Source organism: Onychostruthus taczanowskii, unplaced genomic scaffold, assembly GCF_017590055.1.
Source record: "Onychostruthus taczanowskii isolate IOZ18803 unplaced genomic scaffold, ASM1759005v1 scaffold56, whole genome shotgun sequence".
NCBI classification, from domain to species: domain Eukaryota; kingdom Metazoa; phylum Chordata; class Aves; order Passeriformes; family Passeridae; genus Onychostruthus; species Onychostruthus taczanowskii.
This window is the reverse complement of record NW_024503235.1, coordinates 345,752-369,903: the sequence shown is the minus strand read 5'-3', so window position 1 is coordinate 369,903 and position 24,152 is coordinate 345,752. Positions and strand designations below refer to the sequence as shown.

General features: G+C 61.3%; 2 protein-coding genes across 2 annotated transcripts; both read right to left on the bottom strand.

The window, feature by feature from the left end:
• Positions 1 to 1,060: 1,060 nt before the first annotated feature.
• On the bottom strand, positions 1,061 to 9,956 carry UBXN11 (UBX domain protein 11). Its single transcript, XM_041417303.1, has 11 exons — positions 9,207 to 9,956; positions 8,472 to 8,526; positions 7,517 to 7,593; positions 7,027 to 7,141; positions 5,577 to 5,794; positions 5,203 to 5,280; positions 4,235 to 4,436; positions 3,170 to 3,273; positions 2,872 to 2,945; positions 2,034 to 2,354; positions 1,061 to 1,395 (listed from the first exon to the last, which is right to left on the bottom strand). The coding sequence occupies exons 1-11, from the start codon at positions 9,600 to 9,602 to the stop codon at positions 1,233 to 1,235; spliced, it is 1,803 nt and encodes a 600-aa protein (XP_041273237.1). The 5' UTR covers positions 9,603 to 9,956; the 3' UTR covers positions 1,061 to 1,232.
• Positions 9,957 to 15,572: 5,616 nt separating this feature from the next.
• On the bottom strand, positions 15,573 to 23,365 carry CRYBG2 (crystallin beta-gamma domain containing 2). Its single transcript, XM_041417302.1, has 19 exons — positions 21,395 to 23,365; positions 20,580 to 20,627; positions 20,381 to 20,499; positions 20,002 to 20,167; positions 19,785 to 19,924; positions 19,572 to 19,698; positions 19,279 to 19,314; positions 19,042 to 19,169; positions 18,647 to 18,773; positions 18,218 to 18,360; positions 18,017 to 18,143; positions 17,892 to 17,924; positions 17,686 to 17,798; positions 17,476 to 17,605; positions 17,073 to 17,212; positions 16,865 to 16,988; positions 16,259 to 16,417; positions 15,773 to 15,932; positions 15,573 to 15,661 (listed from the first exon to the last, which is right to left on the bottom strand). Exons 1-19 carry the CDS (start codon positions 23,363 to 23,365, stop codon positions 15,573 to 15,575), a joined length of 4,080 nt encoding a protein of 1,359 aa, XP_041273236.1.
• Between the last annotated feature and the right edge of the window lie 787 nt (positions 23,366 to 24,152).

The window sequence follows — 24,152 nt, the reverse complement described above, 5'->3', positions numbered from 1 at the left end:
AATGTCCTACGGCGCAGCAGTGACAGGTACCAGAGCATTCCTCTCCTCTGCGTGGTCACAGAGGCAGCCCGGGGCAGGGACAGCAGTGAAAAACAAACCTTTGGCACCGAGATTGCCTAGACCAGGACGCAGAGGGGCAGGGGAAACAGCTGCTCCTGGATCTGCTGCAGGTGGAAAAAGGAAGCTGAGGGAGAGCTGTGTGGGTTGAGGCACTGCTCACGGGAGCTGTGGAAGCAGCTGCTTTGCTTCCCGTGTTTGAGTCGTGCAGCTCTGGGCAGAGGGCTCTGGGAAGAGCTCAGCCGTGCCTTTGGAAGCTAAAGGAAGTGGAAAGTGCAGCTGGAATAAAGGGGTTTATTGGGAGCCTTTAATGAGGGCTGGGTCTGTGAAGAGGGAACCTGCCAGAAGGCCCTGCCTCGCATGAGTGGGAGTGTTGTCAGCTGGGAGTCAAGTGAGAGCTTGTCACAGCTGGAATGGGAGGAATGTGCTGGGGAAAGGGAAAGGGAAAAGTGCAGCCCCAGCCCACGGGCCAGGCAGGAAGATGCTTTGTTCAGGGCTGGGCAGAGAGGGATTATGCTGCTCTCCAGTGACACGGTGTCCTGTTGCAGCATCCAGCCGGGAAGGAGGAGGAGGAGGAGGGCGGGTACCTCCAGGCAGGCTGGAGCCGGGGCCCCGCTGCGGCTGGGGGCTGTCCAAAGGAAGGAGCTGTGCACGTACAGGAAAGCCAGCAGCAGGATCTCCCGGCTGAGCCGAGTCTGGCTCAGCCCCAGCACTGCAATGGCTCAAGGCCTTCAGGTTTAGCTCCGGCACAGACCGTGGAACTGAGCCTGTCTGTGCTCAGGTGAGATCCGTAGGGAGCAGCTGTGTGCAGAAAGCAAACTGCCCCTGGCTGTGTGTTCCATCCTGCTGCTCCAGTCCCCGGGCACAGCAAACATCTGCCCAGTGCTGGGGTGAGGCTGGCAGGCTCCCCTGGGCAGGGGTCAGCCTGTGTAACCTGCACAGAGGTGAGGAGCCAGGCCTGGAGCCCAGTGAGCTGCTGGAAGTGTCCCTGTGCTGGGGAACAGCAGGACTGGGCTGGCCCCTCTGCCAAAGGCTGCTCCCAGCTCTTCTCCATCCAGGCAGTGGCACAGTGAAACTGAATCTGGAAAGAAAACCTCTCCCTTTTTCCCAGCTAGGGCAGGTCGGGTAAGGTGAGAGGCAGCTCCCTCCCTGTGCAGAGCTGGGGGTGAGCAGCTTTAGGCTGGTTGCAGCCCCCTGCCCTGCTGCTGGGGGGGGTCTCTCCTTCGGAGCAGCAAGGAGGCCCTGGGGACCAGCCCACATTCCTGCAGGCTCCTGGAGCTGTCCGTGTACACCCTCTGGGGAAAGGTGCTGATGATCTCATAGTCAGAGTTTCCACCCCTAGGAAAGAACAGCACAATCTCCTGCTCGTGGGATTCCCCAAGGTTTTGACTGATCCAGCTGTGGTTATGCAAGAGCAGAAAAAAAGAGCTTCCAGCCCAAACTGCAGCCTGGCCAGAGGCACAGCTGCACTGGGGAGGAAGGAGGTGCATCCCACCAGCACTGAGCTCATCCCGGGCTCACACTAGGCCAGGCCTGCAGCAGGAGTGGCAAGAGGGGACAGCAAAGGGGGCCCTGAGCCATCTGGAGCTGTCCCCAGGAGGCTGAGGAGCCCTTGTGCAGCATTAGGTGTTTTGGGACACAGCTGGCTGAGCCAAGCCAAGGCTGCAGCTCAGCTTCCAGCACTTTGGGAAGGCTGGCACCAGCTGGGTGAGTGCTGGGAGGAGGCAAAGGCAGCGATGGGCCTGGATCTGATGGCAATTTGGGGAGGACAAAAGAAGTTTGTCTCTGTTGCTGCGTGGCAAAGGTGGGCATGAAATGCTCTGAGCTTCTCAGGACAGGACACCGCTGCCTGGAGAGCGTCAGGTGGGCACAGGGCTGTGACCCAGCTCAGGCTGATGTTTGAAGCTCCAGGACATCCAGAACCCTTTTCTGGGGTCCTGCAGAGTCAGGCAGGGAGGGGAGGGAGGGCTGGCTACCTGATGTGGGCCAGGTGCCGGCGCAGGTCCCCGATGGTGTCCGTGAGCAGCATCCTCAGCTCGTACGTCTGCTCCCCGCTCTCGGACCTGACGCGCAGGGTGCAGAGCTCAGGAGCTCCAGCCTGCTCAGCTGGCTTCACCCTGGCCCAGAGAGCCCTGTCAGCCCAGGAGGGAGCTCCACGCAGCAGGCAGAGCCTCCGTGACCAGAGCAGGGCAGAGTTTTGTGTTTGGGAATGTCCTGGAGGTGAGTGAGGCCGTGTCTGAGCACCCAGACCAACCCGCAGCCCAAGCTGCTGCTGTGCTCTCCCAGCCTGAAGGTGCCTTCAGGAGGGTTATGGGCCTTTTTTAGCTTTTTCATTTCAAACCAGGGCTGTCTGGTAAGTGCTTCGCCCTACTTTGATTAAAAATAATCTGCTTGGGTTTTTTTTTTTTTTTCATTAGTTATTTGGGTCTTGGCTTGCCAGAAGACTGAGTGGAAAAGTGCTGCTGGTGAGGCCTCCCACCACAGTTTCCTGGAGGGGTTCTCCATTTAACACGACTGCAAAAAGCTCCTTCAGTGGTGACAAACTCTTAGGCCTTGGCTTGCTGTCGGGAAAACTTTCACATAAATAAGTGACATTTTGAACAACAGAAGCCTTTTGTTAGAGATGTAAAATATGGCATGTTTGCCATGAAAAATTCAGTGGTTTTCCCAAAGGACCAAACTTGGCCTTTTGTCTGTTTCTAAGGTCTAAAAGGGGAAAAGTCCATTCCTCAACTGAACTCCCTGAACTAAACCTGCAGTGATGGAACAGGAGGAAGGGGAGATCCTGACAGGGCAGGGGGTAGGGGGCTGTACCTGTACCTCTCCAGGGCAGCCAGCCCAGGTGTTTCCACCAGGATTTCCCTGCTGCTCTGCTGCCCATCAGAGCCCTGCAAGCAAAGCAGGAGAGTGTCAGAGGAGTGGAGAGCAGCCAGTGCTGGCACAGCCACGAGGCAAGGGTCAGGGTTAGGGTCAGGGTTAGGGTGCAGCCCCTCTGGGAGGTTCCACGGAGCTGAGAGAGGCCCAGGGAGGGGGTGTGGGTGCTGTGCAGGGAGCTGAGCACAGAGCATCACCCCTGCTCTCCTCTTGGGGTGTCAGGGGAGCTCCCTCACACCTGGGCTGCTGCTCCAGCCGCGCCTCGGGCGCTGCCCGCGCTCCCTCTGTGCTTCAGGGGCTGGGAAAGCTCCTCGGCAGCCTGCTCCTCGGAGGCTTTGGGACCTAGCAGGGCAGAGGGGAGACAAGTCTGTGTGAGAGCTGTGTGACAAACGTTTTGCCTGCAGAAAAGGCAGGTTTGGTGAAAGGGGAGAGCAGCAGCCGGCAGGGAGAGCTCTCGCAGCCCAGCGAGACCCGGAGCAGCTCTCGGGTTCCTGCCTTGAGGTTGTCCCACTTTGTGCCCCAGGAAATGTTTGATTGTCAGCATCAACAGTGAGAGCTGTGCAGTGCAGAGCTGGGATGCACAGCAGGTAGCTCTGCTCTGAAGAACTGGAATATCACCGTTTTTACACACTGGGACATTTTTCACCTTGTGAGGGTGTATTTGTAGGAGTCCAGTCCTTTCTGCTTGGACAATTCTTTATTTTGCTGCTTGGATATTTAGCTTAGCCTTGAGGTGACTGAGCACAGTGGTATGGAAGCAGGCAGCTGTTTCTCACATGGTGAGAAACGTGGTGGGTTATTTAGTGATGCACCCACAGACCCACTGATTTCTGTCTCTGTTTGACTTCCCAGCCCTGTCAGATACTGCTTACACAGACTGCAAGTATCTCGAAGCAAAATGAGGAATCTGTGGCCTTTGATGTCCCATATTCTGTTGTGAAAGCCTGAAGAGAAACTGTCCCAAATTCGGTGCAGTTACGGTAAATTTGCCTTGATGGTTTTTGGAATGAGCTGGTTGAAAGGAGCAGTGTTTGCAAGCAGCTCTCCCCCCAGGCCTGCAGGGTTACCTCAGCATCCTTTGGTGTGGTGAAGGTGGAAGCAAGCTTGGCCTTTCAGAAAGGCACAGGGCACATATGTTTTTGGAAACCTGCTGAATTTCTATTATTTTATTATTACTTGGCACATCTCATCCTTCAGCAGGATTAATGCTGAGAGGATGCTGTGTGTGCTGCTGCCTCCCAGCTCCTGAGGCAACACCAGCCCCTGACCCAGAAGGGTTGAGACCCCCACATTCCCCTCCTACCACCTGCACTGCCCTGGCAAGGTTTAAGAATCCTCCTCCTCAAGAAGGAGCAGCATTTTCCAGGCAGGTTCAAGATTTTACCTGGGATCTTGGAGGTTTCCTGCACTCTGCTGGATTCTGAAGTTCCCACCACCTGGCCAAGGCCAGGAAAGCTCCCGGGAAGGTCTGGCTCCTGAAACACCACGTCCCTCCTGTCAGTGACCTGTAAGCAAATCTGACTGTTGCTCAAGCTCCTCTTGCTGCCCCCGAGCCCAACAAACCACAGCAGTTGGAAACCCCAACGAACCCGAGGATGCTCAGGTTCTGGGGAGCCTCAGCCCCCAGAGCTTTGCACAATCCCCTTTCCATGTGACTTCCTGACCCCACAGCTCGCTCCAGCTGGCCTGACCTTGTCCTGCTCGGGCACTTGTGCCCTGGTTTCTCCGTGGCACAGGGAAAGTCCAGCCTCTGCTTGTGCCTGCTGACGTTGCAGGTGCACTCCAAGACCTAGATTTGAGTCCTCTGGGGCTCTCTGCCCGCAAATGTGGCTTTGGCTCTTTGCCGTTTCTGAGAAATCAAAAACTGGGGCCCAAGAGAACCTCAGGTGGCCAAATCCATTTAAACTGTGGCAAAACAAACTCACGACATCCTCTTTAAAAGGTACCGTTCACTCTCACGTTACGAGCTTTTCAGGGGAACTACTTGAGAACTTTTTCCCCCCCTCCTTTTTGTGACATAGCTCTTAATTTCCTGCGTGTGCTGCTTCTCTTACAGAGCCTGCTGAGCCTTCAGAAGCCTTGTTCCAGGGCAGCTTCAGTGAGGCACAGGAACCCTCGAGCCCTGCTGCTGAAAGGCTTCCTGTAACGGCTGCTGCAGGTGCCCTCCATGCCCCCCCTGGCCCCAGACACACCTGCACAGCAGCACAAACCTCAGCCTCCCCTTCCCTGGGCACCACCCAGCAGAACCCAGCGTGCCCAAGAGGCACTTGCCTGCAAGGGGACACCGTCGGGGTAGCGAGGCTGCAGCTCGGAGGGGAAATAACCATCCATGATGTCCTGCAGGCATTGCTGAAACAACAGCAGAGCTCCTGGTCACTTGCTCTTGAGCTCTGGACTGATTTTGTTTTGTTTTTTTTTTTTCCTGCTGGGCAGCTCCTGTTTGTGGTGCTGTGCAGAAAGGTGTGCATCAAAGGCACAGAATCTGCATCTCTAGAAATGACTGCACGGGACAGGCTTTAAAGGCACTGTGGGGATGGAGCTGGGCTCCTCTGCACGACTGAGATGAGCTCAGGAGCCCCATGCTGCTTGGGTGGGCTCCAGGATGGCTCCAGGATGGCTCTGGCTCCTCTCAGCCCTTCCCATACCTGCGTGGCTGGGTGCTGGTAGGGCCGGAAGGCTCCGTGTCCCACGGTGATCCCATTTCGGTACAGGGTCACAGGGAGGGGCTCTGGCCACCTCAAACGAGCCCCCCGGGCCGTGTGCTCGATCTGAGAAACGCCCTCTGCCACCAGCGAGTTCAAATCCTTGATGTTCTCCAGGATTAAATCAAAATCAATCTGCTGCTTGCGAAGCACGGCCTCACCTGTGGCAGAGGGACCAGAGTTAGGGGCAGGACATTTATCTGTTTGAATCTGAGCTGAGTTTGAGCCCTGACACTGCTGGGCTGCCTGTGCTTTGCCTTTCACACACCTGCAGAATGTGCTGCAGCCTTTTTCTGGGGCACAGCCCTGCCAGGTCCCCGGGGTGTGTGCTGAACCACAAGGGCAGGGCAGGGATGCAGAGCTGGGGCTGCAGCTCAGAGCCCCAGAGCAGCTCCTGAGCAGCTCCTGGAGCCCACACCAGGCTCCCAGGCTCGCTGATGCTCTCGGGAGGGCTGTGCTGTCCCTGTGCCGTGCAGGATGAGGAGCTGCAGCAGCTGGATGAGATTGGATCAGTGCATCACCACTGAGGAGGTGCCAGTGTCAACAGAGGCAGCTGCCTGCAGCAGGGCAGGGACTCTGCCAGGATGTTTGTCTGGGGCTCTGGGGGTGAAGCAGGGCAAGGGTTGTGATGAGACAGAGGAAAGAAGTCAGAAGAGGAAATGAGAGGGAAGGTCTTAGTTGAGTTGAAGCCCTTGGTTGTTCTGCTTTTTTTATGAGTTGCTAAAGGATGATGTGAAAAGGGTTAGTGAGCTGAAACCAAAACTGTTTCTGCTGATCTCCCTCTGTCTCTCCCCTCCTGCATCTAAGGGAAGCTCTAGTCTAACATTTCCATGGTGGTTAGGAAGCAGCACTGGCTTTACAGTCCCAACAATTTTCTTTTTTCCCTCTGTTTCCACTCCCTAAGGAGGCAGTGCCAAAGCTGCTTGGGCCCCAGGCAGCAGAGCCAGGTCCCAGTTAAACCCTCACACGGTGGCTGGGAGGAAAGCAAACAATAGTCCCTGCTGGAGCCAGCTCTGTGGGTAGGTTACTACAGCTCCTGTGTACACAAAGCACCTGGTTCCGTTTTCCACCCGCCCTGTGTCAATGTCATTAGAGCAGCCAAGCCTCAAAGGTGCAGGGTTTGTGAATTCTGCAGGAAACAGCTGCTCTGAGCCCTCCTCCTGAGGGCTGAGCCATCAGGCTCTCTCCTCTTCCCCAGAAGGGTGTACAAACCACAGGAATATAAAATTAAACCTCCTGCTGAGCTCCTGTTCCATTGTCTGTGTCCCTGAGAGGGACTGGTGTGAAGATCTTGGCCCGGGATCCCAAATTCTCGAGACCCAAATCCTGATGTTTTGGTGCTGATCTACTCTGCCTGGTCTGGGCTAGCAGCTGCAGCCGTGCTGTGCTTTACCCGGCCTGCAGAGGCTCCCTGCTGGCAGCTCCTCTCCATCCCGGGTGGATTCCGTGTCCTCCAGCTGCTGCCGTGCCTCTCCAACCCAAAGCAGACCGTAGTCACTCAGGAACCGCTGCAGGAGCAGAGCCAGAGCCTCAAAACTGGGAAAAGGAGCCCGGGAGGGGCCAGCTGTGCCTGGGGGAGGTGGAGCAGGTTTGTCTTGGGGCTGCTTGGCCCTGGAAGGGCAGTGACAGCAGGGAAAGGGAGGGGGAAAGTCAGAGGAACCTCCCAAGGCTGCAGGAGCTGCAGCCCTGGAAATCGGGATGAAGCTGGCAGGAGGCACAGGGGTTTGGGTGTGCAAAACCTTCTCCTGCTCACATCCAGCCTGCTCCTTCTTCTCAGAGCTGAAGGGCTCTGAGGACCAAAGGGGCAGCTTGGAAAAGGCCAGGCTGGGACTGCAGTGACCCCAAAGCAAAGGGGAGGCTCGGGGCAAGCAGAGCAGCCTCACCTCCATCTCCCAGACCTGCCTCTGCAGCTGAAGGCACCTCACCTCCAGCTCTCCTGAGGTGCACGGCTCAGAAACATCTGCAAGAGAAAAGCTGCAGCTCCTGTCCCCCGGGAAGAGCTGTGGCTCTCCTGTGCCACACGGGGCAGAGAGCTGTGCTCAGCGACCTCCCAGCCCCGGGACACCGGGCTGAGCGAGCCAATTCCCCCTGCAGTGTCTGACAGTGGTGCTGAGAGGCTAAAAAGCAGCTGTGAACAGCCCCGGGGCAGTTCTGTGCCGTGGGAGCTGAGGTGAGGGCTGCTGCTGGCCACCACGGAGTGGAAATGGCTTGTCCCCTCGGCCTGGGGGAGCCAGAAGGTGCAGGTGTCCCCTGCAGCTGGATCCCGGCGGGGTGGCAGCGGCTGCAGCAGGAGCTGCAGAGCTCGTGGCCGTGGTTTGACAGCCACTCTTGTGCTCAGAGCTCAGGAGAGGCAGAGCTCAGCACGGCCCTGACACAGGGAGCTGAGGGAAGGTGGCTGGGCTCCAGCTGGGGCTGGAAAGCTGCTGGATCCAGGGCAGAACACCTCCAGTGACTCACTGAGGGCTCAGTTCAGTCAGGCTGGAATCCTGTGCAGCCTCCCAGAGGGTTTTGGGGTTCTCCCAGCTGCTTTCCTGCTGTTTGAGCAGTGTTTGCTGCTCTTCTGGCCGCCCTCGGCTGCCTGGGGCTGGCCCCACAGCCATGGAAAAGCAGAAACACAAAGGAACAGGTCAGGAAATGATGGTTTGCACCAGAGGAGCAGCACAAAGTGCAGCTCTGCCCTGGGGAAAGTCCCCTGTGCGTGGCTGCCACCTCTCACCAAGGAGGCTCCTGGATTTTGGAGCCCAGGACAGCATCCAGGATTCCAGGATTCCAGGATCCAGCTGCCCTGCCAGAGCTCTGCAGCTCTCCCACAGGTGCCAAAGGTAGAACAACTTTTACCTTCTCCTTCCTGAAGAGTCTTTATCTTCTCCTGCAGCTCAGCAATCCTCCTGTCCTTCAGGGGCAGAGCAATGGCCTGGGTCAGCTCCTGGCTCCAGGCACAGCTGGCACAACAGCAGGGCTGGATCAGCCCACAAACACCTTCAGCAGACTCAGGTGAGGGCTGGGACAAATACAGAGCTCCAGGAGAAGCTCCCAGTCCTCCCTCTGCACTGGGGGCTCCTGCTCAGACCTGTGGGGAGGGGCTGGTCTAGAAACTGAACCAGCATCTCTGCAGCCACTTCTTAAAAATACCAAACCAAACAAAAATAATGGGATTTATTCCAAGATTTTAAAGGGTATTTGTTCCAATATTTTAAAGGGTATTTGTTCTAAGATTTTAAAGGGTATTTACTCTAGTCAGTGATGCAGAAAGGGCTGATCCAGGAGGACTCTGCTGTGTGAGCAGCTGCTGTTTCAAAAAACAAAAGGAGGGCTGCACCACCACAGGAGGGAAAAAATAAATTCTGAAGCCAAAGAGCTGCTGAGGGTGCTGAGAGTCAGTGCTGCAAGGAATCCCAGCAGGGACTGTCCCCTCTGCCACCCCAAGGCCTGATCCACTGCTCTGCTGCTGTGTAAAGGGCTCATTTGGGTAATTAACAGCAGGCCACAGACAAACTGAGCCCACACAAGGTCTGAGAGGTGGAACTCCCGTGGCAGGGGACAGAGCAGGCTCAGCAAGAGGCTGACTTTTACCTTCAGCTGGATTTCTTGTGCTTGTTTCTCTACTTTTTCTTCCAACAGAGAGATTTTTTCTGCCAGGGAGGACGTGAGCTCCACGTCAGCGTGAGCTGCACCTGAAAGCACAAATACCTGTGAGCAGGGCTGCAGGTCTGCCACAGCAGGGAGGACTTTTCGGGTGGAAACCCCTTGGCTCCTGGCTGTGTGTGCGAGAGGGGAGCCACAGGAACGGCTCTGGCCGGGGGTGTCACCAAAAGCTGCTGGCCCAGAACCCCCAGACCCCTCAGGGCTTTGCCCCCCGCGTTCTCTCCCAGTGCTGTGCCCCGGAGCAGGAGCGGAGGGTGCCTTGCAGGGGCTCCCAGGCCCGGGACACGGCCAGGCCTCGCCTGGAAACTCACCCCCCGCCGCCATCTTGTTTACGGCCGGTTGCCACGGCGACGCGGGAGCCGCTGCGATTGGCCCGGCGCTGGTCACGTGGTGGGCGCTGTATTCCACAGAACTACAATTCCCAGCCTGCACCGCGCGCGCTCTCCCGGGACACCGGGACCGGACCGGGACCGGTCCCGTTTTTCTCCTCAGCCCCGCTCCGCACACACCCAGCAGCCCGCCCCGAGGCTCCTGTCGCCGCGCAGCTCCTCCCGCTTCCCTCACCTTCCCCCCAGTTTTGCCTCCTTTGATGGGGGTGCGCAGAAGCACGGACGGGTTTGGGCTCCAGGGACCCCAGAGCTGACCCCATCCCACCCCGGCTCGGCACCGACACCTCCCGCTGCCCCGGGCTGCTCCCAGCCCGGCCTTGGACACTGCCGGGGATGCTGACTGTGCTCAGAGACTTTAATTTCTGCTTGCCCCAAGAGCAAAGCCGAGCTAAATCGGGTGATTTTTTTTTTTTTTTTATTTTCTGCAGAAGAGGAAGCCAGGAGCTCACGGCGATGCGCTCCAGCAGCACGCAGCCAGCCAGCAGCTGTGTGCCCTCAGCTCCTCCCAGTCCCTTTATTCACTGCAAACCCTGTTAAAATAAAATATTTTATATGTTTTTTTACATTAAAATAACCAGGTCGCTCTTGCTTCCTGCGCTGCAGGGTGGGGGAGCTCAGAGAGCTGCAGAGCGGAGCTGGGGGGGTCAGAGGAAGCGTTTCCCCCTTCACTCAGGATCCGAAATCCCAAGGGATGCCTTGGCTCCAGCTCCACCTGGAGGGAAGGAGGTTTGCTCCCGCCAGCCTGGGCTGCGATTTGCCAACGCTCCCGGTGCTCCAGGGAGGGTTTCGGTCACTCCTCGGTGGGTGCGAGCACAGGGAGGCCCCAGGGAGAAGCAGAGCCTGAGGAGTTTCAGCCTTTCCTTGAACTTCTTCCTTCGGGATGTGCTGTTCTTTTACATACTTCCAAAAACCCCGCTGTAGTCCTTTTTACCTGTTTCTCCACTGCTCCCAGCCTTGTTTGCATCCTGTGCTCATCCCTTTACATCCTTTTATCTTACTTTGCCACTTGGTCTTTAAGCTCTATTCAGTGACCCCAGGAGAACTGAAAATATCTATATATAGATATTTATATACCTATATATATAATATATCAACATAGATCTAATATATATATCAACATCTATCTAATATATTAACATCCAGTATATCAACATCTATCGAATATATATATCAACATCTATCTAATATATCAATATCTATCTAATATATATTAACATCTATCTAATATATTAACAGCTAATATATCAACATCTATCTAATATATATATCAACATCTATCTAATATGTCAACCTATATCTAATATATATCAACCTATATGTAATATATAAACATCTATCTAATATATATCAACCTATATCTACTATATATCAACATATATCGAGTATATCCACATCTATCTAATATATATCAACATATATCTAGTATATCCACATATATCTAATATACATCAACCTCTATCTAATATATATCAACCTATATCTAATATATATCAACATATATCCAGTATATCCACATATATCTAATATATATCCACATATATCTAATATATATCAACCTCTATCTAATATATATCAACCTCTATCTAATATATATCAACCTCTATCTAATATATCAACCTATATCTAATATATATCAACCTATATCTAATATATATCAACATATATCCAGTATATCCACATGTATCTAATATATATCAACCTCTATCTATCAACACCTATCTAAAATATATCCACCTCTATCTAATATATATCAACCTCTATCTAATATATCAACCTATATCTAATATATATCAACCTCTATCTAATATATATCAGCCTATATCTAATATATATCAACATATATCCAGTATATCCACATATATCTAATATATATCAACCTCTATCTAATATATATCAGCCTATATCTAATATATATCAACATATATCCAGTATATCCACATATATCTAATATATATCAACCTCTATCTAATATCTAACTGAAATTTGCTCCATTCTGCCCCTTGTCCCTGCCATCCCAGGGAGCAGCGGGGATGCAGAGGAGCATCTCCCGATCCCACGCCGGGTCTGGCACCCTTTCCCCGCCGGCGCCGGCAGCGGCTGCGCCTTCCCCGAGCTGCGGCTTTTTGGGGAAGGGAGGCGCGATTGGTGCGCGGCCGCCCTTAAAGGCTGGGAGCGGAGGGGAAGCGGCAGAGCCCGGCCATGCCGCCCCCGCAGCGCGCCCGCCTGCTCGCCCTGCTCGCCCTGCTCGCCCTGTGCCTGGTAAGGAGGGAGCCTGGCTCCCGGCTCTGCCCAGCCCGCCTCTGCCTTGGGGTTTGCTCCTGGGCTTTCAGCGCTGCGGGCTCGCCAAGGGGTTTGTGCCCTGCTCTGGGAGCTGCAAACTCTTCCACGGGGTGCTTTTAATGCTTTTCTTTAGCTTTAGGGTAGTACTCACCTCTGTGACCCTGGCAGGGCTCTCCAGCCCATCTTCCACCCTCTGTGACCCTGGCAGGGCTCTCCAGCCCATCTTCCGCCCTGGCAGAGCTCTCCAGCCCCTCTTCCACCCTCTGTGACCCTGGCAGAGCTCTCCAGCCCATCTTCCACCCTCTGTGACCCTGGCAGGGCTCTCCAGCCCCTCTTCCACCCTGGCAGAGCTCTCCAGCCCATCTTCCACCCTCTGTAACCCTGGCAGAGCTCTCCAGCCCATCTTCCACCCTCTCTAACCCTGGCAGAGCTCTCCAGCCCATCTTCCACCCTGGCAGAGCTCTCCAGCCCCTCTTCCACCCTCTCTAACCCTGGCAGGGCTCTCCAGTCCATCTTCCACCCTCTCTAACCCTGGCAGGGCTCTCCAGCCCATCTTCCAGCCTCTCCTGCAGTGGGGATGCTGAGCTGGAGGGGCACACACGCCTGTGGTTTCCTCTCACCTCTGGCTGTTATTTCCCTTTCTGCTGGGGCCTCCATGGCCCGAGAGCCGTGCTGAGGGACGCTGGGGCTCTCCTGGGTGTGAGGGAGGAACCCACCAGCAATTTTGGAGAGCACCATGCACTTTGGGGCAGCTTTTGGGATTTTTTTTCCCCCCTACAAGATGTTAGTAACGGGGCCAGATCTGTCTGTGCTTATTTCACTCATGAAGTTGCCCACAGCTGGGACCTGCTGCTGCCTCCACAGGCTGCATTTACATTTTGGGATTCCCCCTCTGTAAAGCAGGCAAAGAGAACAAGAGTGTGGCAAAGAGAGCAGAGTTTTGGGCTCTGTTCCTGTCCTTCCCCATCTCCGGAGGGACCCTGAGGAGGGATGCAGGACAGCGTGCTTCACAGTGGGGAGCAGCATCGCTTTTCCAGCAGTGTTAGAGAGGGAAAGAGCCAGCCCTGAGCTGGCCAGCCCGGCCGTGCTGCATTCACACAGCGCCTGCACAGCCCGGGCTCGGGGCCCCCTCCTCCCCTGCCCCTCGCTCCCAGCACGGGCGTTCCCCACACCCCACCTCTTCTTCCTCTGCAGGGCCGTGGCCCGACACCTTCTCACCACTTCCTCGCCGAGCAGAGACCACTCCCCGCCTTCCACTTCCCCCCTGATTTCTGAAAGGCCCTGCTTAGCAGTAGGGCAGCGATTCCAGGGAGAGCTCACTTCCCTCTCCTCCTTGGGACAGCCCCAGGGTTGGAGTGTGGAGGGAAACAGACAGCAGGCTGTGTGTCCTGCCACTGTGGGCACTCCTTTCGCCCCCAGGACCATCCTGGGAGCGGTCTCGGCGCTTTCACCGCCGTGCTGCTGTTGGCAGGGATATCTGAAGCTCTTTTCCTCCCCAGACCTTCAGCCTGGCGAAGGAGGAGGCCACCAAGGAGGAGGCGTCTCCCCCGAAAGATGCTGCCCCGAGCAACGCCACGGCCAGCAGCAGCGTGAGCCCGCCCGGCGCCGGCGCCCCGCTCCTGTCCGCGGCGCTGGGCGTGCTGGCAGCGCTGCTCCTGCAGCTGCGCTGAGCCGGGGGTCCCCGCAGCCCCCGGAGGTCCCCGCAGCCCCCCGGGGGTCCCCGAGCCCCGCAGCCCCTCCCCAGGACGGCACCGCCCCCGTTCCTGCCGCTCCCCGCGTGTCCCCGCGTCCTGCGGAGCGGAGCAATAAACGCGCCGGTGCCGGCACGCAGGGCTCGTCTCCGCCTTCTCCCGGCTCGGTACCGGGGCTCTGGGGGGGGGCGCAGCACCGGCCCCGTCCCGGGGATGGAGGGGTCGGGGGGCCGGGCCCGAGCAGGGGGGAGCAGGGTCGGGACCCCCGAGCGAGCATCCCCCGAACGAGCGGTTCCCGAGCGCTCCCCGCCTGTCCTCCCGGGTGGTCCCCGGGTGGTCCCCGAGCGCTCCCCGGGCGGTCCCCGCCTGTCCCCCTGCCTGTCCTCCCGGGCGGTCCCCGGGCTGTCCCCGGGTGGTCCCCGAGCGGTCCCCGGGCTGTCCCCGAGCCGTCCCCGCCTGTCCACGAGCGATCCCCGGTAGGTCCCCGGGCGGTCCCCGAGGGGTCCCCCCCGCCGGTCCCCGAACGGTCCCCGGGTGGTCCCCGGGTGGTCCCCGAACGGTCCCCGAACGGTCCCCGAACGGTCCCCGAACGGTCCCCGAACGGTCCCCGAACGGTCCCCGAACGGTCCCCGAACGGTCCCCGGGGGCTCCGCGGGTTCGGGCGGGAGCCCCGCGCGCCCCCTCAGGCGGCCCGCGCGCAACCCCGGCCAATCCCGCGGCAGGGGCTGCTGCTCCCCGCCAATCCGACGCCGCCAGCTCCCGCCCTCAGCCAATCACAACCCGGCAGGGTTAATATAGGCCGTGAGCGCGCACCCAGCATTTCCTGTGAGGCGCGGATGCGGCCCCGAGCGGAGCTCGGAGGGCGGGGCGGCTCTGCAATGTTGAGGGTTTTTCACGTTCTTCAGCGTCCCTTCCTGCCGGGCTGATCTTAGCATTTAATTCCCTCGTGTGGCTGCCTGTTCCCTCCCCGGACTGGTACTGGGGCAATGGGACACGCAAAAGACGGGCGTTTGTTGGTGCTGTTGCCGAGAGCCCGGCAGGCCCAGCCGGGCGGGGCCGCCCGATGTCCCCCGGCGCCCCCCGCGCTGTCACCGCCGCTCCCTGCGAGGGCGATGAGCGGTCGCTGCCCCCACGCAGTGACCAGAGCAGGCTCTTGCTGGCAGCCGTGTCCTCTCCCCAGCAGCGAGGACAGAACAATTTTCTCCATTTCCCACCCCGTGCTCCCCCGGCTCCGAGTCACATCCCCGGGGAGCTCCTGCTCTCCACCCAGGTGGGCAAAACCTCTGTCGTGGGCCCTTGGAAGATGGGTGAGCTGAGCCACCAGGGACAGGGAGCGCTGCTGGCTCTGAGCTCGGCTGGGGTGCCACCACGGGGACCCCCAAGGCCACAGGCTGGGGTCCCCCAGGGCTGGAGCTGGAGGGGTCCCGCAGCCCCCGGTGCTCCCAGGGCACGGCTTGCCCGGTGCCTCCCTGCTCAAGGTCCGTGGCCACGGAGCTGCCTGTGCCCGTGGGCACTAGAGGGCACTGGGATCCCATCCTGGCACCAGCACCAGGCCTGGGGCTGGAGCAGGGGGTACTGCCAGGCTCTGGGCACGACAAGGACAAGGACACCGACCACCCAGGCAGGGCTGTATCTTACACACGTACATAAATACAGTTCAGGGGGAAGAAGGAATTGAGGGGAGGGGCCCTGCTGCTCTCCAGAGGGTCCCACGCTGGCTGTGTCCGTGGGATCCTTCATGGACATGTTCAGGCCTCCTCGGGAGGGAGGTGGGATGGTCCCCCCGTGCTGGAGAGGTTGGTGGTCCCCCTTCACACCAGCAGCTGGGGCAGAGATGTGCTTGGGATGCAGCGTGCGTGGGGTCTGAGGCCTCCTGCCCCAGGGTGGGGACGCTTGCAGGGTGTCCCCATCCTGCCCCATGGCACCTCTGTCCCTCACAGCACCTGGATGTCCCAGATCTGCGTGGGTCGTTCATCAGCCATGTCCCAAACGATGGCGTGGTCCCGGTCGTAGCTTCGGCCGCCTGCAGAGCGAGGGGGAGGTTTGGGGGAGGGCAAACCCCACTCCTGATGCAAACACCCCGTTTTTGGGCATCCCTGGGGAAGCAGCCTCTGTGCAGGGCTGGGGGCCTCACCCTTCACATCGAGGATCATGTCCTCGAACATCTGGCTGTGGATCCGTCCCTGGGAGCCGACGCTCCAGGTCTGACGCGGCAGCCGCGTCTCGGACCACAGCACGGCCTTGGCGCCCTTCCCGGCCGGCCCGATGACCTGCAGGCTCATGGTGGGGGCCACCTGCAAGGGACACGGAGCAGGGGTTGCCCTCTAGTGCAGCTGGCTCTGAGCTGGAAGGGGGGATGAGCAGGAAGAACCCCTCAGCGAGAGGGGGGTGATGAGAGTGACAAAAACTCGTCAGGGAAGGCAGAGATGGCTTCACATCTCCGGGGAAGACTCAGGGAGGAGAATCACCGGATCTTTGGGGACAAGGCTGGGATGAGAGGCTGGGAGAAGCTCTTATAAACGCTGAAGATGGCTGTGGGGTGGGGAGTGCCCAGCAGGAGTCCTGCCAGGGGCTGCCCTGGTTCCCTCGGTGGCGCTGGCTGTCCCAGCTGAGCCCTGACCTGGTTTTTGATCAGCCCGTCCTCGTAGTACCAGACGGAGCTGCTCTGCTCGCTCAGGCTGGAGACCACCACCCGCCCTGCCTTCATCTCCTCCACGTCGTCGGGGACCGAGAGGAAGAGCTCCAGCTCCCTGCTCCTGATGCGGAAATAGACCCGTCTCTGCAAGAGAGGAGCCTGCTTTGCACCCAAAACCCGGCTGCCTGCAGCTCCTCACCTGGCTGGGGCTCTGGAAGGGAGATCCTGCACCCCTGGGGGGCTCTCCCCGTTGTCCTGCCCCCAGGTGTCCCCAGGGCGGTGGCTGTGGCCGTGACCCGTCCCTCGTAGCTGGCACGGGCACGGCTCACCGCGCTGGGATGCCGTGGGTTTTACGAGGCACTTGCCCACGGGGAGTGTTTCACCACAAAGGCAGCCACTCCCAGGGTGGGGGACAGGAATTTGGGGTGACAGTGCCAAGCTGGTGGCACCTTTCCCGTGTCAGGGCTGTCGGGCTGCTGCTCCCCAGCTCCCCCAGCCCGGGGCTGGCAGCTCTGTCCCCGTGTGCCCCGGGGTTTTGGGTTCACCCTGACGGGTGGCACGGCCCTGTCCCCTCCCAGAGGTGACCCTCACCTGGCGGATGGGGTAGAGGGACCCCACGTGCTGCAGCCCGCTGTAGGTCAGCCAGTTGGTGATCTCAGTGCAGTCCAGCAGCCACTGCCGCCCTCGGAAGTCACCGTGCTCGCACAGCACCCAGCTGTGGGGACAGGGTGGCGCGGGACACGTCACCCCGGGCGGGCAGGGGACACCCAGGGGTGCCAGGGGAGCAGGGCTCACTTACATCCCTCCTTTGACCCGCACGGACAGCACGTGGTTGTTGAAACCCTCAGCCTGGAGACTCCGCACTTCGGAGTTCAGCTCGATCTCCTTCCCCTCGAAACACTCCAGCCCGTGCAGGAAGATGGAGGGCTCCGAGAAAAACTGTGGGATTGGGGACAACGGGGGGGGAGTGAGGGTTCCTGGGGTGCAGAGCCAGAGCTGGGGGTGCCCGTGAGAGGGGAAAAACCTTCTGGAAGGTTCTGCTAGGGAAGGGAAGGGAAGGGAAGGGAAGGGAAGGGAAGGGAAGGGAAGGGAAGGAAAGGAAAGGAAAGGAAAGGAAAGGAAAGGAAAGGAAAGGAAAGGAAAGGAAAGGAAAGGAAAGGAAAGGAAAGGAAAGGAAAGGAAAGGAAAGGAAAGGGACTCACCAGTGGAACTTTCTTCAAGGAGCGGATGGCGGTGGAGCAGAGGCAGCCCATGGCACTGAGCGTGGGGTACTCGCCCTCAGACAGCACGTGCTGCTCCCCCGCGAAGTCCTGCCCGTCGAACAGGATCCAGCTGGTGGGGAGGAGCATTCCCGGGCTGACAGAGCCATCACGGAGGGCACCCATCCCTCCCACAGCACCCCGACACCCCACCTGCCCCCGCGGACTCTGCAGGAGCGCGGGGTGAAGGCTTCGGGCAGGGCCGCCTGGTCCTCCTCAAAGGCAACGTGATCCCCCAGGAAATCGGGCTCTGAGAAAAGCAGGACCTGGGGAGGGGAGCAGGGGGCTCGGTGAGGGGGCAAAGCGTCACCACCACCCCACAGGGGGCTGCATCCCCCTCCCCATCCACCAGCCCTGACCTTGGAGACGAAGTGCAGGTTGTGCTCCCTGACCTGGAAGCAAGCAGAGCGGGGCTGGTGGGAGTCTGGCCGTGACACCCACCGGCCCAGGGGGGGGGTCCCGTGAGGAGGGGCTGTCCCCTCACCTGCAGGATGGGCTGTGCCGAGGCGATGTGACAGTCGGTGGCGCCCCAGTCCTCGCAGTTGCGGTACACGCCCTTCTCCAGGACGTACTGCTCGCCGGAGTAGTTGGGGCCCTCGTAGGCCACCCACCTGCGGGGGGGGAGGTGAGTGCTGGCCCATTCCCCCCCCCCAGCGCCCCCCAGGCCCCCCGGCCCCACGCTCACACGCCGCTCAGCACGTGGATGGACTGCGTGACGCTGCCGTAGCCGGCCAGCCGCGTGTCGGGGAGCGCCTCGCTCAGCTCCACGCTCGCGCCCTCCTCGAAGTCCATGGCCTCAAACAGCACCAGTGCTGGGTCAGAGAAGTCCTGTGGGGAGAAGGAGCCCCCCCCCACGAGCCCCGTGGTCTGTCAGGGGAAGGGGCTGTGGGCTGGGCACACGCACAGCCGAGCTCCTGCCTGGCCTCGGGCGCCCCGGGAGGGTGGGAGCAGCTGCCAAACTTTGTTTGGATCGGTTTGGGGGATGTCAGGCCATGCCCAGCTGCCTGATGCAGGCAGGGACGGCTCCCTTTGAGGGTGAGGATGGGATGAGGGTGCCTGGCTCTCTCTGCCCACACCAAATCCATTCCCAAGGCATTCCCATGCCTGCCCTCACCGTCCGGATCAGCCGCAGTGACACCAGCTCCTTGCTGTAGCCGCCCCACTGCCTCCAGTCCTGGTACTCCCCTTCCTCCAGCAGGTACTGGTGGCCACGGAAACCTTCCTTCTCGTAGCCAACCCAGCTGTGGCACAGGCAGACACGGGCCGTGAGGACTCCAGAGGATTTCCATGTAGCCCCCAGAGCCCATAGTCCCCACAGCTTGGCCATTGTTCCCAAGTGAGGGCTTAAAGCACTCCCAGTTGAGACAAAGCCCATCCAGAGGATTTCCACGTGCTGGGGCACGGGGACACCATCCACAGCCTCTCTCCCAGGAGCCCCAAAGCCCTTCCCAGGGGTGGCCATCACCTTCCCAGGGAGGATGCCAGCCCTGGCCTCCCCGTGCCACTCACCAGCCGCCCAGCACACGCAGGGAGCCCACGGTGGGCAGCGCTGCCTCGGGCAGGCGCTTCAGGTCGTAGATGTCTCTGCTGATGGTGAAGCTGCGGCCCTGGAAAGCTGCAGCCTCATAGATCAGCACCTGGGGACAGGGGGGAAAGGGAGGAAGGTGAGGAAGGGCACAAGGTGGGGTGAGGATGGTCCCAGGGCCATCCCAGCCCAGGGTTCCTGGGAGCTGCCCCAGAGCTCACCTGTGGCTCACCAGGTCTCTCCACGACGGGGCAGCCCTGGAAGGAGAAGGAGCCCCAGTGAGGCTGTGGTGGCAGGAGGAGACACTGCAGGGACATCTGCTGCCACCCTTTAAAGCCTGAGCTGGTTTTTGGGTCATTTTCATTCCAGAAGCTCTTTTGAAGCTTTCCCTCACCCCTAACCCACAGGATCACTTTCCAAAGCCACGCTCGGCCTGTTTCCACACAAGCAGAACTCACTCACACCTGGACACTGCCCTGGCACCCCTGGAAGCACCCCAGGAGCCAGCACTCACCAGCCTGATGGGATGCATGGAGCAGATGGATGGGTCCTTTGCTCCCCAAGCCTTTAAGTTGGGGTACCCGCCCGGCTCCAGAACGTAGGGATCATCATCAAAGAAAGGCTTGGAGTAAAGCAGCCACCTGGGGAACGGGGAAAGGCATCACACCCCCCTCCCGTCTGTGCCAGAGCCCACCCCGCAGCCCCCACCCCAGGGTCCCTCTCTCACAGGCCCGAGTGGACGATGATGGAGGCGGCGGCCAGCGCCTGTCCCCGCTCGCGGGTGTCCTCGGCCGAGCCGCTGAACCGGAGCCGGGCGCCCTCGCCGTTCTCCTCGGCGAAGAGGCTGATCTCGGGGGTGCGGTAATCCTGCGGGCACAGCGGCGTTGCGGCTCCCGCGGCTCTGCCCGGAGGGCGCTGGGGGCTCCGGGGGTCCCCGCACTCACCCGCACCACCCTCTTGAAGGAGCCGATGCGGAACGGGCGGCTCCCGCGGGGCTGCCCGCTGTCCCCGCTGTCCCCGTACGCCGTCCAGGGGTTGTCGATCTCCACGTCCCCCTCGGCCAGGACGCATTTGCGCCCGCGGAACCGCGGCTTCTCGTACATCACCCACCTGCGAGCGGCGTGGGGGCCGCGCCGGGGGAGAGCCGGCGTTACCGCAGCCCCGCCGGTGCCCCCGGGGCAGAGTGTGGGTGGGGACGGGCTGCCACCGCCGCGGTAATTAGCACTGGCAGGACGGGCCCTCCCGATCCCCGGGCTGTGACATCCCCGGCACGAGTCCCGGCCGAGCCCTGCCGCGGTGTCCGAGCCCCGCCGCTGTCCCTACCCGCCTCGGATGACTCGGATGGAGATGGTGTGTGACAGCTCCCAGGACGTGGCGTCGGGAATGTCGTCCCAGATCTCCCTTTTGTGCCCCGCGAAGCCGGCATCGGAGTAGAGGATGATCTGGGAAGGGGGACACGGCGGGGGAGTGCTGCCACACCGCGCCGTGCCGGCCCAGCCCGGCCCCACCGCCCTCCCTGTACCTTGCCAGGTCTTGTGTTGATCTTCTCCAAGCCCTCCTTATCCTCCTGCTGTGAAGAGCCCAGGGGACGGGCGGGTGAGGAGCGCGGGGGGACCTCGGCGGCAGCAGCCATCTCCCTGCAGCCCAAGGGAGCCGCAGCCGCAGCCTCGCGTCTGCCAGGCCCTCCCACCGCCCCGAGCAGCCACACCTCGAGCACTCCTGCCCTGCCGGGGATCAGCCTCCCGTCTGCCCCCGACCCTCCCGTCACCTGCCCGGGACCTTCCCAGCAGCCGTGGTGGCACCTTCCCATCCCTTGACCTCGTATCCACCCATCCCAGTATGCTCCCATCACCCATCCCAGTATGCTCCCATCGCCCATCCCAGTGCCCTCCCATCACCCATCCCAGTATGCTCCCATCACCCATCCCAGTATGCTCCCATCACCCATCCCAGTATGCTCCCATCACCCATCCCAGTGCCCTCCCATCACCCATCCCGTGCCCTCCCATCACCCATCCCAGTGCCCTCCCATCACCCATCCCAGTGCCCTCCCCTCACCCATCCCAGTATGCTCCCATCACCCATCCCAGTATGCTCCCATCACCCATCCCAGTATGCTCCCATCACCCATCCCAGTGCCCTCCCATCGCCCATCCCAGTATGATCCCATCGCCCATCCCAGTGCCTGCACTTTCACCCCATGACCTCTCTGACGGGAAGCACCAGCCGTATTTTGGGAACAGGGAATGATGCTCCAGGGTCCAGCCCCCACTCCCTTCCCACACCCCCGGGGAAGGAGAGCATTCCCCGGTGCTGGAATCACTGGGATTCACTCACCAGCACATGGTCGAGGCTCAGGCTCACGCTGCTCTCCGGCTCCTCGGTGACAGCAGGGACAGAGCCAGAACTCAGGGCTTCCAGCACGGCCATCTCGGGGCCGGAGCGGCCACCAGGGCCCAGCCCATTGTGCTCCCTGAGGCAGGGTAAATCCGAGCCCCCGTTGCCGTCGGGCAGCTCGAGCAGGGCGGCTCCGGGGGACATGAAGCGGCTGTAGAGCACGCTCTTGTCCAGCCGGGAGTAGGGCTTGCCCTCATCAGCTGCGGCTGCCCGCTGCTCCAGGAAGTGGGAGAGCAGCGCCATGCCCTTGAGGACGTTCCCTCGGAAGGGCACGCTCCTCTCGGCCGGGCCCCCGGCCACCAGTTTGGCGTTTTCATCCGCTCCCAGTGTCCCCAGGAGCGAGCCCCCCTCCACCCACCCTTCGCCCGCCACGCCGTCATCATCCCTGGGCACCGCACGGCGGCTCCCCGCGGCCGCCCGCTCCTCGGGGCTCAGGTAGGGGTTCTCGATCTCCTCCTCTTCCTCGGGGGTCTCCTGGGGCCGCCCCGCCGGGCCCCGCGCCAGCAGCTCCCGCAGGGCCTGGGGCAGGGGCAGGGGGGCGCGGGGGGCCACGCGGTCCTCGTGGATGGGGGGCAGGGCTGCGCAGCGGCTCAGCGCCGACGGCCGGGGCTGCCGCGGGGCTTTGGGCGCCTTCCGCATCTCCGAGGGCTCCATGTTGCGCAGCGTGTCCACAAAGATCTCCATGTCCACCAGCAGCTCGGGGTCCTCCTCGCTCGCGTCCGGGGGGCTCTCAGCGCGGGGCTCGGGGGCTGGGGGCTCGCTGGGAGGCTCTGGGATGCTCTCAGGCTCTTGGGCTGCGCCCTGGGGGTTTCCCATGGTCTCATCCCCCTCCAGCTCAATCTCAGCCTTTGCTGATGCTGCTGTTTCGGGTGCAGGCTCTGGACCATCGCTCGCCTCAGGGTGGGGGTTCTCGGGGGTGCTGCCAGCTCCCGGGGGGCTCTCTGTCCTCGCTGGCGTGGCTGGAATGGTGCCATCCACCTCTGCCACGCTTCCCTCACCTGTGCCAGCCGGAGCAGCCTGGCCAGCAGCGCCTGCCGAGGGACACTGCGGGGGGCTGCTCACACTGGTTTGAGGGTCCCCAGGCCTGTCCCCGGCCCCCGGAGCTGCCTTCCCCGCCGTGGGCTCGGCTTGTGCTGAGTCCTTCTCCTCGGGGGATCCCTCGGCCAGGAGCCCGGCGGCCTCTGTGCTGCCCGACGAGCTCTCCGTGCCCGCCGCGGCCGCGGCAGAGCCGCTGCCCCCCTGCCCGGGGCTGTCCCGCTGCGGCGAGGCCGCGGTGGCCCCGGCAGTGTCGCGTGTCCCATTCGGAACCCCCCGTCCCTCGGGCCCGGCCGCGTCCCTGCCGGTCCTCAGCACGGTGACCTGCCGGGCCCTGGGCAGGGCAGCGGCGTGCCCGGCCTTGGTGGCACACGGGCCACCGGCACCGTCCCCGGGAGCCCCCGCGGGACGCTCGGCGGGGCGGGTGGGCAGGAGGGTGCCGTGCACGTAGCTCTCCCGGTGCACGGGCACCTCCGGGGAGGGGGAGCCGTCCCCGCCGGGCCCCCCTTTCCCCCGCTCGTCCTGGCGCCGGGGCCGCTGCGCCGGGGCATAGACCTGCGAGAAGATGGGGCCGTGCGCCGTGAAGTCCTTGAGGAGGCTGGCGGAGGACGAGTGCTCCCGGTGCGTCGGGCCGGCGGGGCCGGAGCCCTTCTTCTCCACGATCTCCCTCTCCCAGGCCTGCAGCAGGAGGGACACGCGGGAGGGGCTCCCGTCCCGGCCCCGGGGGCTCCCGGTGCTCTCCAGGCGCCGCGACACCAGCGAGACCTTCTGGAAGCGGGAGCGGGCCTCGGGAGCGGCCGCCGCTCCCTGCTTCATGCTGAGCTCCGCGCTGGAGACGAAGGCTCTGCTCTTGGCGTGCCGGAACGGCGCATCCATGCCGGGGGGCCGGCCGGGGAGCGGTTCCAGCTCCGTGCTCCCCGAAATCCCCGCGCTGCCGGGCTCAGCCCCCGCGGCCGCCGCGCTGGGGCCGGCGGAGCTGCGGGGAGAGAAGGAATCTCTGGGAGAGCTGAGAAAACCCCCCCCGCGGGAGCAGCCCCGGCCCCAAAGCAGGCCTTTAAACCCCACAGACCTCCCTCTGATCCCCAGGGACATTTCGGGAGGATCCCGTGGGCACAGGAGGCGGCTCTGGGGCTCCTTGTGGTGCTCACGCCATCCGTCCTGGCACAGGGAGGGTGAGGGGGGCACCGTGGCTCCCTCTGCCTGGCCCTGCCAGCCCCGCTGTGCCCGGCAGGGCTGGTGGGAGCTCTGCCACACACCGGGGTGGGCTGTGGGCTGTGGCAGAGCCTGGCGGGGCACAGGGGAGCCTGGAAAAGCACAGGGGAGCCTGGTGGGGTACAGGGGAGCCTGGAAAAGCACAGGGGAGCCTGGTGAGGCACAGATGAGGCTGGCAGGGCACAGGGGAGCCTGGCAAGGCACAGAAGAGCCCAGCAAGGCACAGGTGAGCCTGGTGAGGCACAGATGAGGCTGGCAGGTCACAGGGGAGGCTGGCAAGGCATAGGGGAGCCTGGCAGGGCACAGGTGAGCCCGGCGGGACACAGGTGAGTGTGCAGAATGCAGCCGGGCCGTGCCGTGCCCCGAGCTGTGGGATGAGTCAGGCGGGCAGCAGGGCTGCGCCGAGTCAGCAGAAGCAGCAAACAAACAAGCCCAGAAAACAACAGGGAAG

What these genes read in the sequence shown, in the direction of transcription:
- UBXN11 (XM_041417303.1), bottom strand. Translation starts at nt 9,602, where the DNA reads ATGGCGGCGGGGGGTGAGTTTCCAGGCGAGGCCTGGCCGTGTCCCGGG. An exon ending in GGCAGGTCTGGGAGATGGAG is followed by an intron (nt 7,142 to 7,516) that starts GTGAGGCTGCTC and finishes CTGCTCCTGCAG; the next exon opens with CGGTTCCTGAGTGACTACGG. An exon ending in ACCAGCACCCAGCCACGCAG is followed by an intron (nt 5,281 to 5,576) that starts GTATGGGAAGGG and finishes CTGTTGTTTCAG; the next exon opens with CAATGCCTGCAGGACATCAT.
- CRYBG2 (XM_041417302.1), bottom strand. Translation starts at nt 23,365, where the DNA reads ATGGATGCGCCGTTCCGGCACGCCAAGAGCAGAGCCTTCGTCTCCAGC. An exon ending in CCTTCAAGAGGGTGGTGCGG is followed by an intron (nt 19,925 to 20,001) that starts GTGAGTGCGGGG and finishes CTGTGCCCGCAG; the next exon opens with GATTACCGCACCCCCGAGAT. An exon ending in CATGATCCTCGATGTGAAGG is followed by an intron (nt 15,662 to 15,772) that starts GTGAGGCCCCCA and finishes CTCGCTCTGCAG; the next exon opens with GCGGCCGAAGCTACGACCGG.